The sequence below is a fragment of the Chenopodium quinoa genome, unplaced genomic scaffold (genome assembly GCF_001683475.1).
Source record: "Chenopodium quinoa cultivar QQ74 unplaced genomic scaffold, ASM168347v1, whole genome shotgun sequence".
Lineage (NCBI taxonomy): Eukaryota > Viridiplantae > Streptophyta > Magnoliopsida > Caryophyllales > Amaranthaceae > Chenopodium > Chenopodium quinoa.
Genome location: NW_018743783.1, coordinates 1,720,525 through 1,738,068, shown reverse-complemented (window position 1 = coordinate 1,738,068; position 17,544 = coordinate 1,720,525). Strand labels below are relative to the sequence as shown.

The 17,544-nt window shown below is 35.4% G+C and overlaps 3 protein-coding genes across 3 annotated transcripts; 2 read left to right on the top strand and 1 right to left on the bottom strand.

The window, feature by feature from the left end:
• The first annotated feature begins 1,195 nt into the window (after positions 1-1,195).
• On the top strand, positions 1,196-2,686 carry LOC110684897. Its single transcript, XM_021861335.1, has 2 exons — positions 1,196-1,333; positions 1,496-2,686. The coding sequence occupies exons 1-2, from the start codon at positions 1,196-1,198 to the stop codon at positions 2,684-2,686; spliced, it is 1,329 nt and encodes a 442-aa protein (XP_021717027.1).
• Positions 2,687-9,554: 6,868 nt separating this feature from the next.
• On the bottom strand, positions 9,555-10,019 carry LOC110684896. Its single transcript, XM_021861334.1, has one exon. It carries the CDS (start codon positions 10,017-10,019, stop codon positions 9,555-9,557), a length of 465 nt encoding a protein of 154 aa, XP_021717026.1.
• Positions 10,020-14,276: 4,257 nt separating this feature from the next.
• Positions 14,277-15,620, top strand: LOC110684819. Its single transcript, XM_021861249.1, has one exon. It carries the CDS (start codon positions 15,056-15,058, stop codon positions 15,374-15,376), a length of 321 nt encoding a protein of 106 aa, XP_021716941.1. The 5' UTR covers positions 14,277-15,055; the 3' UTR covers positions 15,377-15,620.
• The last annotated feature ends 1,924 nt before the right edge of the window (positions 15,621-17,544 follow it).

Below are 17,544 nucleotides of genomic sequence, written 5' to 3'. Positions count from 1 at the left end.
AAACCTTCATCAAGTTTTGAAAATTTCATACCTATAGTTGGTCTAATTTCACTATCACAACATGGAATCCATATCTTCGTTCCACCAGGGGTACAAGCATGAAGAACATTAGACGTACCACATTCAACGGACAAATCCATGCTTAATATAACTACAGAAAAAAAAAATATGAGCTCTAACCTTTGATAATATTTTCAGAAAGAATGTATTCCAATGGCTGAATGTATTCCAATGGCTGAGATAACGTCTTCCAATGACTGACGGAATGTATTCCAATGGAATACAACGTCTTCCAATGCACAAAAATAAAAAAATAAAAAATTACAAACAATCATTACACTTTTCAAGTTGGCCCACGTGAATTCCCACTATTGTTACCAATAAATCTGAACCATTCATCTAATAAAAATGAATGGTCTTAGATTGGTTCTCATTTTAACTTGGTTCTCACCTAAGCTATGGGTTCTCACATGATCCCATTTCTATATATACTACCTCCGCCCACGAATATCTGCAACAAAGTACAATTTTACGGACTCCTAGATAAAACTTTTAGGGGATATTAATTGTAGTTGGGTGGGTTTAATTAAGGAGGAAAATGGAGGGAAGTAAAAGGTCCCACTAGTTTAATTTTATTGGGTGGGTTTAGATAGTGGAATATAGTTGGTGAAAGGGACCACATGAGGCCCTGTTTTTTGATGCATGCGCTGCTTTTAGGAGGGAAATCTACTTCCCTCCTTTTTTTTGTGGAAAATTTTCAAAACACATCCAAATTTCATTCCAAAATTTTGAAAGTCTGCCAATTTTGAAAATTTTGGAAGAAACCAAATTTCATTCCAAAATTTTTCATTTCCCACCAACATACAGCAAATGATTATACTGAACAAAAAAAAAAAATTCACATTCACTTTCTAAAAGTGCCCACTATAAAAGGGCATACTACTGGTTCACATTAAATAAACATAAACATCTTCCACCAATGTTTCTCAAAAGCTTACATCATAAGTTCACAAAATACCCCATGAAATGCAAATGTAAAGGTTAAGATTAAATCTGCCTAAACTACAATTAGAGTTAGGATTACGGAAGCATCGGGGTTTCGCTTCAACAGCACTTCAAAAACAATCAGCAGCCAAAACTTCATCACCAACCTACTCATCTGTGGAAAAAAACAAAAAGGGACCCACAACAAAACATGGAACAACCCTTTGATCAGGATTTTTTTGGAATAGAGCAACTTTTACAGGAGGGTCAGTATGAGGCCAATGCACAAGACAACAACAGTTATGAAGCCAGTCAAGGAAACAACAATGCAGAGGAAGAAGAAGGACATGTACATCCAACAAGTAGAAAGCAACTAACAGTCACAAAAAAACGCCAGCTCATAGATGAGTTCCTCATGAAAATGAATCAGGGAGAACTACCCAGGGGGTTATTATCAGCAGTGGCAAAATAGCATGGGATCCACAGAAGCACAGCAACACGGGTGTGGCAGTTTGTACAAGACAGCATAGCCAAAGGGAATTTTATTGATGTCAGAAGCAAAAAAGTAGGGAAAAAAGGAAGACAACCCAAATTTATTAGTGATGAGGAGTTGCAGTCAGTGCCTCTATACAAAAGGGTAACAGAGAGAAGCTATGCAGCAGCTCTGAAGGTATCACATGGATTCATACACAACTTGAAGAAAAAGGGCAGACTTAGAACACATTCAGCAACCAACCATCCAGCACTCACACCAAATCACAAATTGGCAAGACTCAAGTGGGCATTAGCCCATATTCATCCAATCCCCCAAGTAGGAAATCCAACTTTCATTGATATGCAACAAGTGATTCACATAGATGAGAAATGGTTCTACATGAACCCAGAGACAAGGCAATTCTACTTGTTGCCAAAGGAAGAAAATCCCTACATGTGTCAGCAGTCCAAAAGGTACAAAATAAAAGCTATGTTCATGGCAATGATTGGGAAGCCTCTACATGACTTAAATGGGAACATGCTACATGATGGTAAGTATGGAATATTTCCTTTTACCTACCAGCAATTGGCCAAGAAGAAAAGCAAGAACAGAGATGCAGGGACTCTTGTAACAAAGGCTGTTCAGAGTGTAACCAGAGAAGAAATCAGGAAAATGTTGTTAACCAACATCATCCCAGCAATACACAACCAATGGCACCCTAGTTTGTCTAAGGATGTATTCATCCAGTGGGACAATGCCAGACCACATCAAGTTCCAAAGGATGAAGAGTTTAAGGCAGCCTGTATAGCAAATGGGTTCAACATACAAATGGTTTTCCAACCTGCACAGTCTCCAGATCTTAATGTACTGGATCTTGGATTGTTCAATGTCATACAATCATTGCAATACCAGTCATTTCCAAGAAAGATTGAAGAGCTAATAGAGAAGGTGTATGAGGCCTATGAATGGTTTGATCCAATACTCAACAAGTATACATGGATCACTTTGCAAAGTGTTATGAAAATGATTTTAGAAAAAGAAGGTGGAAACAATTTCAATCCACCTCACATGAAAAAGAAAAGATTGGACAATTTAGGGCAGCTGCCAGAATTTTTAGAAGTTGAGAGGGAACTCATTGAACAAGCAGTTCAACTTCTGAACACAGTTGTTGTTCCTATTCATCAACAACATGAAGAGTACATGGAAACTGAGGTTGATGCAGATTAGGCACTACACAAGGTTTGAAAGACAACATGACTTCCACACCTAACCAAATATGAACTCAGAACAGATTTTTGTGTAAAGTAAGCATATGTTTTTTATTAAACGCTTTTTATGATTTATTTATGTGTATTTTGCTAGGTTTAAATGCATTACTATAGGCAGTCATGTAAGGAAAGATTGTGTGTATTAGTTATGCAATTGAAAGTTTTTATATGCAACTCAATGATTTCCAGATTGAATAGCAAACTATGAATTCCATCAGGGTAACATTTTGTTTTCAGCAGCTTTGTGTAGGTTGTTACCTCAACAACAAGTGTTTTAAGGCACTTGTTGGAGCAAAACAAACCTCACAGCCTACTCAAAGTGAGTCCCTTCATCATTTGGAATTATGTGAAAGACAAGATACATTGTGGGGACTCATTCATTTCACTAGAGGCACTGACTTGCAACAACAACAAGGCAACATGGAAAAGGGACTCCACACATCCAACATAAATCATCATTCATCAAACATCCATTCCCTTGGCCATTACCAATTCACAAACACAATCCAAACCTAAGTAGGGACTCCACCAGAACCCATCAAAAACTAACACACAATGTGACCAGAATCCTTGCACAACATCACAGCACCATAAAAAATCCACCAACAGCCCACATACCATCTCACCAGAATACATGCACAACAAACAAACCAACCACCATAATCCATCAACAACATAGGTGAACAACATAAACCATCAGCATAATCCATCAACAACATCAATTAACAACATAAATCATCAGCATAATTCAACAGCATAATCCATCAACAACAACAATTTACAACATAAATCATCAACATAATCCATCAGCATAATCCATCAACAACATCAGTTAACAGCATAAACCACGCATCCAACATATCAACCATCAACCACAAAAAAAGGACTCACAAATCACAGATCTATTCCCTTAAAGCATACATAAACCCAAAAAATTCAAGAAAATAAAATAAGGGTTCAGTGTTAGTTACGCTGCAGAGTCAATTTGAGGGGGGGGGGGGAAGTCATTAGGGAACTTGTCCCTTAGATAGCGCATGTAGTCAGGGTCCCACATACTGTAGTCATCGTTGAAGACAGATCTGGGCCTCTTCTTCCCACTGCCGGAGCCGGGAGTGGCCCTAGCAGCAGGACTTTCAGGGAAAACCCTAGTCAGATCCTCTGGCGAAGAAGGAACGTTGATAACCACCACCGACTCCTTCATGGCCGCTTTTTGGGGCCGATTTGTACTCGAACCCTGAGACTCTTCATGGTCCAACACTTCCCTCTTCCCTACGACCTTCTTCTTACCCGCAGCCTTCTCCTCATCACTAGAGATGTACTCTACTAGCTTAGCCCCTATTTTACCATGTTTGAATCGAGAAAAAGAAGCTGAACAGCGATGAACTGGTTTAAGTTCTCCAGACCCTCGCTGTAAGGTGTACCTAGTGAAAGATGGCTCAATTTCACTGTTTGGAGTGTTAGGTTTAGGGGACTCGTTTAGATCCTTCGAATTACTCATGGTTTTCTTCAGATCTGAAGAAATTCAGAGTTAGGGTTTCATAGAGAGAAGAAGAAGGAAAAGTTACGAAGAACAGGAGAGAGAGTGTTTGAGGGAAATGAGAATAAAGAGGGATGCGAAGAGACTTAAACCAAAAATCTGGAAAAAACCAGACCCAAGCATTTAATCTGGGCAGAAACATCTGGGCAAATTCAATGAAGTTCATTGAATGGGGTGGTTGGGTGATTGACAGGGGAGATGTGGGGGTATTATTTGGAGGGAATCATTAGGGGGTGATACATTATTAGTAGATAAGTAAAAGTAATTAGGTAAATAGAAATTGTGTTTTGTTTTTTAAGTAAGGGTAAAACAGTAACTAATGGGGTAAAAGTTTACTAAAAAAGGAAAAAAAAATATTTGTTGCAGATACTCAAAGCATCCATACATGGTAATGTTGCAGATATTCGTGGGCGGAGGTAGTATATATATATATATATATATATATATATATATATATATATATATATATATATATATATATATATATATTAATCTAAAAGAACAACTTTAATATTAATAAAGAACATGATAATACTTACCTCTGTTTTTTTTTTTAGTTGACATGCATTCTTTTTTAGGAAGTTTATTTTTAGTTGACACGTTTCCTTTTTGGGTAAGCTTTTTCTCTTACATTTACTAGTGTACCCCATTTGCTTTATCATTCTCTCTCATTCTCTCTCCTCTCCTTAATATGTGTGCCTAAATTGAACGTGTCAACTAAATAGAAACGGAGGAAGTATTATGTAATGTACATTATTCATATATACCCACCATAATTTAAAGACAAAATTCAAAGAACATTACACAAACTAATGAATATTATATCACAAATACAAGTACATTACACTGACAATTAAAAAATATGGACATATGTTCTTTTCACTCTTTTTTAGAGCAAATATGTTCTTTTTACTTTAGGTATATATTCATTACATTTTAATAGTATGTTCTTTACACTACAGCTGTATGTTATTTACATTTGTGTAATATGTTCTTTTCGCAAAACGTCTGTACGATGCAAGGTACAAACACCTGTAGCAACCACACACTAGATGCAGTGACCAAGGGTTTGCCTCGTATCCTTGAGGTGCGAGGTTCGATTCTCAACATTCACTAATCCCCTACCCTAGCTTCCCCCTCACCCGGCATTAGAGGTAATCAAAAATCAGGCCGGGTCGAGCCTTAACATTATTCCTTGTGCCCAAATCCGCAAAAAAGTAGCGGGTTTATCGGGCCAAAGCGGTTATTTCGGGCCGAGTTCGGGTTTTAACTAAAAATGTGTGTTTAGGCTTGTCCAAACCCGCCCTATTTTCGAATCTGGCTAGCGGGCCGAGCTAATGTTGATCACCTTTACCCGACATTGCCAACCAAACTTCTTGTGGTAGAAGTCTTGGCTGGGGTCCAATTAACCTTACCTTGTCAAAAGTGAAACAACTAAAAATAACACTTATTAGCAACAAATAAATGTTTATATGAAACATTAGAAAGTAGTCAAGCAAACATACACTTTTCCTACCATCCACCACAAGATCGAATTCTCTATTAATTAAACAACAAAGTTGTCAACTTTTTTGTAAAAGTATATAGATTATGTTGTAAAGCCACTTTAGCTAAGAGGGACAAACTAAATAGAGCAGTCAATTGCATATTTGCATTCAAGCTTAGAACAAGACAAAAGCCACACCAAACCGATTGCGCGTCTTCGCCTATTCGTCTAATTATAAAAAATGTAACGGATAACACCATATTATTATATTATCTATTCATCTATTTCAGCAATAATATTCAATCAATAAAGACCAAGAACTTCAATTAAAAACTCCATTTGAACTGACTCAAACCGAAAGTAACCGTCACTCACCTCCTTCGTCCTAAAAGAACTACAAGCTCCTAGACAAGTGTAACGGCCAAATTATACTCGGAGTAGCTTAGCTTATACTAGTAGTACTTGTATTTATTAACCCCTTGTTTCGTACAAAACAGCAGCATGATACGCTAGAAAAGATGGATCTATTAAGGGGTCACGTGTCTCGTGTCCTACTGTCTAATACAAAAAAGACTTTGTGTGAGTTTAGACTCACATTAAAACAAATATAAATTATTGGACATTTTATATGATTTTTTGAACATACTTATTACTTTTAAAATGTAGATATATATTGTTAAACGTTTTACTTTAATTTTTGGTTGAGTGAACTCACAGTAGATTTGCTTTGTTACCATACTACCACTTGTACTACTCTGCGAGTATGCGGCCCATGCTTGATTGTTACTACCAGAAACGTAAAATAGTAGTTGCAAAATTGCATGTTTAAAAATTGAAATTCTGCCCTTGCTACAATATTGTTTTAATTACTTAAGAGTTAAGATTTAAGAAAGAAAATAAAGTTGAGCTAAACATATACAAGTAATTACTTGCAACAAGAAGAAATAATGAGAGGAATAAGGCAGTTAAAGAAACCTGATTTTTTCAAATAAATTAAGATTGTGATTGTAGTAACGTATGAACCGACCAAAAATTAACTTGCTGAGAAATTGACACTTAAAAAGTTATTAAAGCAACGTTTAATTTTAGTACTTCAAAAAAAAAAAAGAAGCAACGTTTAATACTTCAAAATTTTAATTTTTTTTATACAGCAAAACTGCAAAAGACTAGCCTATCATGTAAAGTCTATGTTGCTTGTTGGAAGCTTTGACCCGGCCTTACACCCCTCTCCTTGCTGATTATCCATAAAGAGAGTGAGAGATAGTCTAATTCAAGTAATTAGAGCTTTCCTTCTGATTCAGAAGATTTAGGAATTGATTATCATCATCCATCCTTGTAACTCTCTAAATACTATAAAAAATAAAATAAAATAATATATAAAAATAAAAATAAAAAAAGACAAAATTGGCCTCAACACTCTGAACTATGGCTTGGGTGCACTCAGCACCCTGTACTTTGCTTAGTAGTCAAAACACCACAAACTAATGACTTGGGTGCAAAGCGCACCTTTAATGAGTTTTTCGGCCACCATTCTCGCCGGAGCCGGTGAATTTATTCGATTTGCGTGCCAAAAAATGTCCCGTAAAGGTTTCGGGGGTCATTTTGACCCTTAAGGATCCAAATTGAGCTCAAAACAAGCAAAAAAAAAATAGCGTAAATGACTCAATTCGGCTTAAAAAACAATGACACGTAAATCAAGATATTTTATAACACGCTAAACGAATCATGTACGCTATTTTTTTTGCTTGTTTCGAGCTCAATTTAGGTTCTATAAGGGTTAAAATGACCCCCGAAACCTTTACGGGACATTTTTCGGCATACAAATCGAAAAAGAAAAATTTAATTCACCTGCTCCGGTGAGAATGGTGGCCGAAAACTCACTAAAGGTGAGCTTTGCACCCAAGTCATTAGTTTGTGGTGTTTTGGCCACTAAGCAAAGTACAGGATGGGTGCACCCAAGCCATAATTCAGATTGTTGAGGCCAATTTTGCCAAAAAAAAAAGAAAAATGTCCATCAAAGCTTTTTTTTTTATCTATTCAATTTATTTACTCGGTATTAATTTTGGATATATTTGTTAAATTAAAAAAAATAAAATAAAGGTATGTAAATTGAGTAGGTACACTATGGAGTATTTTTAAATGGTGATTTGTGAACAACTACCCATTTTTTTTTATTTGTTTACAACTACCCGCAAGTTTGAAAACGTTTGGGTAGCACTACCCATTAACCTTCTCTCTCTCCTCTCTCATCCCTACTTAATTTTCCCTCCCTTATAACTCAAAAAATCAGATTCAAGAAATCAAGCAATTGAACGCAAATTCAGGTAATCTTTCACACCTTCCTTCTAATTCATTGTTTTTTTGCATTTGTTAACAAGTTTTAATTGAATGCAATTAACATAAATAGGGTCTAAATTAGTGATTCAGATTAGGATTTATGGGTTCAATCGAATTTGGGGCTTTTGATTTCTAGGGTTTGGGGGTTCAATTGAGTTGTGGGATTCGGTTATTTTGGCTTTGAGATTGAATTTTGAAGCATTTTAATTACTTATTGACATTGTAATTGGTAGGATGTCAAATTCTTCATACCACTCTGCTATGTAATATCATCCAAACAAGTGCAATTGCGGCATCCAACCAAAATTGAAGACGTCGTGGACTACAATAAACCCCGGGAGAAGATTTTTGGCTTGTAAATTCTATGATGTTGCATCTGGTAGAAGATGATGCAAATTTTTCAAATGGATTGATAAAGAAATACTTGAGTGTCAAACGTTTGTTACAAATCAACTTGTGTTGGACAAAAAACTGATGCAAAATGAGATTGCTTTACTGAATGCAAGACACTTTCTGCTACTATGAAGAAGGCAAAGGCAGGTGATTGTGATAGTTATTGTTATTGGAATGGTGCTAGTGTATTTAGGAAGGACAGTGATGTAGTAGGCAATTAGGTAATCATTGGTATTACATTTGCACTGTATAAGTGGCATATGTCAAAGATTTTGGTATGTAAAAATAGTGCAAATGCTGACCTTTATCAATTTTAGGTTGTAATATTGTCATGACAATGAAATGGAATTGTGTTTTGATTACTACCTTTACAATGCAATTTAAGGCATAAATTTTAAGCACATCCATATTGAAAAAGCCTTGCATTTGATCATCCAAAATAATTACAAGGCCAAAGTGGATTTGTTCATCAACACTTAATAAAATATAGGCTACAACAATGTAATTAAACCATGAAGTACATGTAGCCCCACAAAATATATAAGGATTGTTCTTAACACAAAATACAGACCATAACTAAATCACATAATGATCTAAGGCTTCCACACAGGCTGATTCTTCATTTTTGACCTGATTCATAACTTAGCTTTTAATGGTGCTGCCTTGGACTTGCCTTTGTCACTTGTTTGAGGCAGGGGCTGAGTGGGTTGGGTTGATTGACTTGGTTGTGGTGGACCTACACCCTATGAGCTTGACTGAGAAAGAGCAACTTGGGATGTGGATGTCCCAATTGCAGGGTTAATCTTGCCCTGACAGACAAAAATAACAACAAATACAGTTTTAGAACATGTTATAATAAGTAACCTTAAAATATAGATGCCAAATCTAATGTCCACATACCTTTCTCACAGCTCTATCCCAGTTCTTCTTCCTTTGAGGGTTCATTGATGGAGGTCTGCCACCTTTATCAACCTCTTTGGGTGGTGCTGGATTCTTGCACTTGTTCTTGTAATGCCCTGGGACTCCACAGTTAGAGCACTTAGGCATTTTCTTAGCTCTTTGGCTTGACTCAGCTTATTCCCTTTCACCCTGTTCCTGCTTCCTTTTCTTGTGGGAAGGTCTTCCTGGCATTTTCCTTATGACAGGTGGTGTAGGTTGCATCAGGTCAATCCTCTTCTCCCATTGTTTCATACCAGGAATTGGTTTGATACTTGGTGAGTATGCCTGTAAGTACCTGCCCTTGCTGTAGAAGTCGTCAACAAAGTCCTCTGGCCTGAGTCTTTTCTTTATTATCACAGCCCAAGCATGTGCACAAGGGATCCCAATGAGCTCCCATCTATAGCAGCTACAAGTTTTCTCCACCAGATTTACTACATACCTGACATTGTAGTAGTCCACTTCCCATATGTCTAGCCTGGAAGGATTTACATCACAATTGCTAGCCAACTGTGACACAAATTGGAACACCTTGGCAACATAAGGCATAAATCTGCCTTCATGACTTTGCACACCCTCCCATTTCTGAGTGTTCCTCTTCATGACATACCTCCTAATCCATTCTAGACATGTGATTATTGATTAGTCTCTTGCATCTGTCAATACAACATTAAAGCTTTCACATATGTTGTTTAAAAGCATATCAGACTTGCTATATGTGAAAAATGCATATTTAACCCAATGCCTAGTTGGAATTACATCTAAATATTGGAATGCATCTTTAGACAACTCTTTTATCTTTGCCATATGCTCTTCAAAATTAGCCTAACAATGAATGCAATGATGTAATTTTAATGATTATGCAAACAATGCAGAAATAAGTTACAATTTTCAAAGTCCAACCACATACCCTTGTTGTTGACCTTGCTGACTTCCAAAAATGCTCTTTAAAAGCCTCACCACCAAATTTGAGCTTGAAATTAGCCCAAATGTGCCTTACACAGAACCTGATTTCAGCATTAGGAACCACAATAGCAAAAGCTTCTAATAGTCCCTACAACAGGCAAATACACTTAGTGTTAACTCATTACATATACACTGACCACATAACATAAGAATATCCAAAGTTTGGGATTAGATAAGTACCTTTTGTCTATCTGACATCAAAGTAAGGCCCTTTTCTCTTGGTTTCTCAATGTCCTTGATTAAGAGCTCCAAGAACCATATCCATATATCCTTGTTCTCCACTTCAACCACTGCCCAAGCCACTGGGTAGATATTGTTGTTACCATCCTTACTCACAGCAACAAGTATCATCCCAGGGAAAGCACCCTTCAAATGACACCGATCCACTCCAATAACAGGCATGCAACCCCTCTTGAACCTAACTTTACATGCTTCAAAACACACATACATCTTCTGAAAAATGGGGAGAGGCCTTTCAATCCCTTCTATCACCACAATAGCTGAAGAACTAGGGTTGTATTTAAGCAAAGCCAGCCCATAATTAAACACCCTTGCATACTCCTTAGCTGAATCACCGTACAAAATTAACTTAGCCCTTTCCCTAGCAAACCAGGCCTTGTAGTATCCAATATGAACCCCTAAATCCCTTTACACCCTGTCTATGAACACTTTCAACTTCCAAGTAGGATCAAATTTCCATTCATCTAAATACCTATCTGCTAAATACTCTGATGTGACCTTTAAACTCTCATGGTGAAACCCACAAGTATGGTTTAAGTTCAAATTCCTGACTTGAAGAGTATTCTCCATTCTTAGCTGCCTCAACAGAATCTTGAAGTAACACTTGTTCTCAGACTGACATTTACACACTATCTTCCCATGCTGCTTCTCCCATGGGCAATCACATTTGTTTTTACAATACACACTAACCTTAGTCTTCCCATTATGCAAAAAATAATAATCATAATGGTTTTCAATGCTATGACACCTAATTGCTTTTCTAACAACTTCAACAATAGGAAACTTCAACCTTTTAACAAAGCTTATGTTTATTTTGTAATCTACCTCAAGATTAAAAGTGGGATTAGGATATACCTCTTCATCTGAGCCTTGAAGACTCCTTAGTTCTTCTGAGTCATACTCTACCTCCACAACATCACCTACATTCAAATCTTCCTGCCTTATCTCGGCTTCAACAGTTTTCTGATCAACTTCCTCTTCTAAGTTGTCCTCTCCTTCAACTGCAAAGTCTGGATCTAGGTCTGACCACTCAAATTCATCAGACCACTCACCCTCTCCACTCCAGTCCTCCCCATCAACACCTAGTTCAATCACTCTTTTTGAACTTCTCTTTCTATCAACCTTTCCTGTACCCTTACCCTTAACTTGCTTTCCCTTTGTGGCTACACTTTTCTTTGACTTTCCCTTATGAGAAACTGTTTTCTTTCTTGGGGTAGGTGATTTAAGTGTAGATGATCTGCTAGGGTTCACTGATGGAAGAGAAGAAGAACTAGGAAGGTGGCTAGTTTTTGTGGACTAACAGTCAAAGAAGGCTGAGAGCTTTGTGTGGATAACATTGGGCTTTTCTATAGTTGCTTGAAATGGCTATTATACTCAGCTTGGGTGATCACTACAACTTCCCCATCATCATCATCAGATCATCATCATCTACTTTGCCTTTTTTGGGAGATAACCTCAAGCTCCACCTAACAGGCTTAACCTCTTTTTTAATGAGCTTCAATTTTGTGCTGGTAGATGGTAAAACAGAAGAAGTTGGGGGTTCTGGTTTAGGTGTCAAAGTAGGTACAAAGCTAAAGTTCTTTGTCCTTGGACCTAGGCCCTGTTAAAGTTGCTGGACTGGGTTTGGTTTCTCAACTAAGGCCCAAATTACAACTCTATCAAATTTATCCCTACTGTTGACCAAATTGATAATGTCATCAAATGTCTCCACCTTCCTCCTTCCATTAGTCAAGTTTCTGTCATGTAACCTGTACCAGACACTGAAATTCTGGGGTACCCTACTGCACACTAAATCATATGCTTGGATCACCCACTTCCTCAAATTCCCAACATTAAGTTCCTTCAACGAACAACTCAATCTCATAAACATCCCTCCCCCCAAATATTTTGTCTTACCTTTTTTGTATTCGAATTCCCCACTGACCCAGATATTCATGTCAACATATGATGGAAGTTCCCTACATCATTGATAACAGTAAATATACATAACAATGTGACTACATTCAGTCAAACAACATGCATAGCATAAAATAAGCAGGGCAAACAACCAAGCAACTAATGCACAATTATCAAAGCTCAACAACAACCTCAATCAAGTTTAACGTTAATTAATTATGTGATAAAGTGTTGTAATTGTTTAATTGTCCAGTCAATTTTGTCAATTAAAAAATTAGGGTTCCAATTTCGAGTATTTAAATATTTAGGGTTTGAATAATTTCTACATTATTTACGGAAAAGGACAGAAATTTAAGGTGAATACACCAATGTACCTTGTTCGTCCTTGATTTGCTTCATTAATTTGTATATTTACTTCACTTTCCCCCTTTTCCATTGCTGTAATTTCACTCATTTACTTCGAGTTACCCAAAAAAGCAACAAGATGAGTTATGTTGGAAGAGAGAGAGACAACAAAGAAAAGGTTGGTAGGGCTGCCAAATTTCTGAAAAGGAGGTGAAGATGATGGTGAAAATTCGCTGCTTAGGTTAGAGATTCGAGGTCAATTGAAGAAGGTGAAAGAAGAGAGTGAGAATGGAGGGAAATAAATTAGGAGAGAGAGAAGGTAGTTGGGGGGGGGGAGTAAATTGGGTGGGAAAAGTTAAAAAGTGGGCCCACTAACGGGTAAATTGGACGAAAAACGTTAATGGGTAGTGCTACCCAAATGTTTTCAAACTTGCGGATAGTTGTAAACAAATAAAAAAATATGGGTAGTTGTTCACAAATCACCCTATCTTGCGGGTACTTCTACACAAAATTTCCTTTCTTAAAGGCAAGGTACCTCTGAATATATTTATTCACCTCATGACTTACCTTTATTATTTAAGTTGTTGTAGAAATTATTTGAATTCAATTGAACTTATATTAAATGAACTTGTTATATGAAATCTACTAAATCCTTATCAATTAAGTTTCTTGAACAAGTAAAAATAAGGTAAATTGAGCAAAGTCTTAATCTAAAACACCTAATTGTTCATTTTTACGGTACGAACATGTCAACTACGGAGTACCTCAATTAAACACCTTAAATATTAGATTGGAAGCTTTTATTGATAAACCATATGGATTTTGCTACTCCCTCTATTTATTTTATTTAAGTGCATCACTTTCTTGATCGTTTTTTTTATAAGTGTATAACTTTCTTTTTTTGGACTTTTTTTTTTTTTTGTTCCACCCGCTTCACCCTTTGGGCTAATTCGGATTTGGGGATTAGTTTTGGGTGGTTAGGTTCCAATTCCCTCCCAATTGCTGTTGTGGGGGATCGAACAGACATTCCTCCCTACCAAGTATAGTCTCAATCACCACTACACCAACAGTAAATTGGGATCCCCATTTCTACCAAGCGAATACTTTTTATTTTATTTTTACTTATTTCTCTCCTTTTACATTTTTTACTTCTAAAAAATTATTACACCACTATATCTTTTCTATTATTTTTAATTCCCAACAAACCTCACTTAAGGTGTGTTTAATTTACCTGATCGATTTTCCCTTATATGAACTTATCTTATCTCATTTGAACTTACCTGAATGAACTTATTGACCTTATTAAAACTTATTGTAATTATTACTTGGATAATCCTTATCAGAACTTAGTAATGTTGAACTTATTTGAATTTTTACATCTAAAATAAGTGACAATAAGGTAAACAGAGAACAATTCCTTGTTACCTTGTTTAACTCTTATTCCTAAATTTATGTGTTGGTCATACTGATACACTTTAAAAAATAAAAATAATAATGAACAAGCCTAAAAAAAACAAATCATAAAATGGTCATTTTACAAGGGATTGGAGTTTGGATTACATAACATTTCTTTTTGAAACAATAATAAAAAATAAAAAAATAAAAAAAAAAAATTATACAGTAAGGTTAATTGGGTCCCAACCAAAGGCTCCTACCACAAAACATGGCTGGTAATGCCAAAGGGTAGGGAAGGGGAATTTCATGGTGAGGCTCGAACCTGTACCCTGAGGATGCGAGGCGACCCCTGGATCACTGCCCTAAGAAATATTCCTCTTTAAATCAGTACAAATAAAGTGAACAGAATATGTCAATTTGACAGGAATCACCCAAATTTTGTTTTATAATTTTTATTTTATATTTTTGGTGACAAATATGATAGTGTTAAATGATGCAACGATTAATCAACACATTAGGTATCCCACCCAAAAAAAAGGTGACCCCATTTGTCTTATTTCCCCACTACCCATGTTCCCTTAGAACATGCAGCAAATTATGGCTGATTTTCCCCACCACTATATATACTCCTCCTTCTCATCCCCTCTCTCTTAGCTTGCTATCTCTCTTCTCACCTTACAAACATCTACTACTCATACTTCACCACAAAAAAACCCTCTAGTTTTCAACCAAAATCCTCAAAACTAAACCTATTTTTCCCCTTTTTATTTCAAAAGAAGTAAAATATAAAATAAATAATGGAGGTAGAGCTAGTAAAGTGTGAGTGTTGTGGACTGAAAGAGGAATGCACAGTAGAATACATAGATGCAGTAAAGGCAAACTTCAATGGAAAATGGTTATGTGGGTTATGCTCCGTAGCGGTGCGAGACGAGGTAAATAGAGCGGGGGTTGAAAATGCTGTGAGCGCGCACATGTCTTTCTGCAGCAACTACAAGTCTAGCCCGGCTTCGAGGGTTGCTGATGGTATGCGCCAAATGCTTAGGAGAAGGTCTGGAGAGTTATCTCACTCTTCTGCTAAAAAATATGCAAGATCAAATACTGCTCCTCAAGTCCTTTGAAAGGTTCCGAAGCCGAGTATAAAGCCCGGCGAGGAGGGGAAGAATCGATAAAGAATGACGAACATAAAATCGTGAATGAAAAAGCGTTAGGAGAATGATCTAAGTTTCTATAAGCCCTCTGTTTATCAAACAGGGGTGCTCTATTTTTTTGTTTAGATAGTTTTTTTTATTTCTATCTTATTTTGTTTTGTACAGCGGTGAATTCTGTTAAATAAATCTCTCTATAAACTTGGACTATTTTTAAGCTTTTTTGGAATTTTAGGTTTAGTAATTTATTTGAGGACCAAAAAGTTTTAGTATGCTCGTCTTAAAAATGAAATTTGTTCTTCTAACAGGACGAGAGATGGGAAATTACATCCTTATCTGGAGAATTGACACATTTAAAATTGACACATATAAACGTATTAGTTTGACCATTTACAATTAAATACTACTGTAGTAAAACTATATAGAGGTAAAAAAAATTGATTTTAAGTTGTACACAACTTTATATATGTAGTATATATAAATATGTACTTGTATTTAACAACATTTTACATACGTAGTAACCTTTGTTTTTCATACATGTATTTTATATTTCTCGTAGTAACGACTATAGTAAAAGTTAGTACATGATTAATGTAATTGATAAATATAGGGATTAAAATTTCGCTTATAATTATAACGTATTGTTTGTGAAAACGTTCTGTATACTAGACGAGATCCTGGGTGCAGATGGACTTGCAAACGTTTTGGAAACCTGATATGGATTAGTTAGTAGTGAACGAATTCCCAGCGTTTTCCGTGAATGATTAATGCACAAAATTGAAAAATCGATCATGTGACATAAAATCTGACTTTAATGACATTTCACATGTTCTGTCACAGTTTTGTAGCGTTTTTCATGTCACGATTATTCATCAATTTTATGATTTTGGAGTTTTAGGTATTTGGGTTGAATTTGTAAAACAATAGGTCATGCTCACTTCACTTTTAAAAAAAATATTTAGTTAAATTAATTTAAATTCAGTAAAAATAAATTTTGTTCAGTCAAAATAAGTTAAGTTTATTACAATTAAGTTCACTTCAGTAAAAAAACCAGTAACCTTAAAGAGGAAATATAATTGAGAATCAGCAAAAATAATTTCAATTCAATAAAAATAGTTTCAGTTCAGCAAAAATAAGATGTAGTGAACAGAGCCACATTACTTGTTTTAGAACAATTGATATAGTTTGATTTTTCTTTTCATCTTATTTTTACGAAACTGAAATTACTTTTACTGAACATTAGTGACTTTTACTGAACTAAACTTATATTTATTGACTTGGATTTATTATTATTGAACTGATGAACTTATTTTTACTTTGTAATATTTTTTTAAAGGTGAAGTGAACAATGACTTATTCCATATCAAAATATATGGGAAAAAAATATCTCACAAGCTTTGAACACTGAAGGTAGTTTGGTAAAACTACCCCCCCCCTAAACGAGCAAACCCCAAGGATATAAAATCACAATTCTTCATAACATTATGTTTTAAAGATATTTGTGCCTCTATATACACATAAATAAATATTTTCTTCGTTTTCTTTTATTTACAACACAGTCTTTAGGCCCGCACTTTTTTAGGTGATTATTAAAGGTAAGCAAATGATTTCATTAAAATAATTTTAACATCGGGAATAGGGAAGGATTAGGAACCATGTATTAAAATTATTTTGATTAATTTATTCGTTTATATTGTATAATCTTGACTTTAAAATGCGTGTCACAAGGTTGTGTTGCAACTACTTGCAAGTAAATAACAATAGAGGAGGTATATCTTTAAGTAAGCCCAAAAAAGGAAGAAAAAAAATAATTATGTAGCCTAGATTATATAAATAAAGAGGAATAGCCTCAACAATTACAAGAATGGATGGTTATTCTATTTAAATCTTCTTTGTTACTAACATTATGTTTTAATGCAAACTCTTAAATAAACATGGTTCACATTAATTTATTGTGGACCACTAATACTTTTTTTTTTTTGAAGCAACCACTAATACTATATTATAGATATTATAGTCATTTTATTAATTAAAAAAAAAGTCACTATGTTAAAATAAAGGTTATTATGTTAAAATAAAAGTCAATGTGTTATTATAAAGGTCCTAATAGGTCAATTATTTTTCTAATGAATTTTTTTATA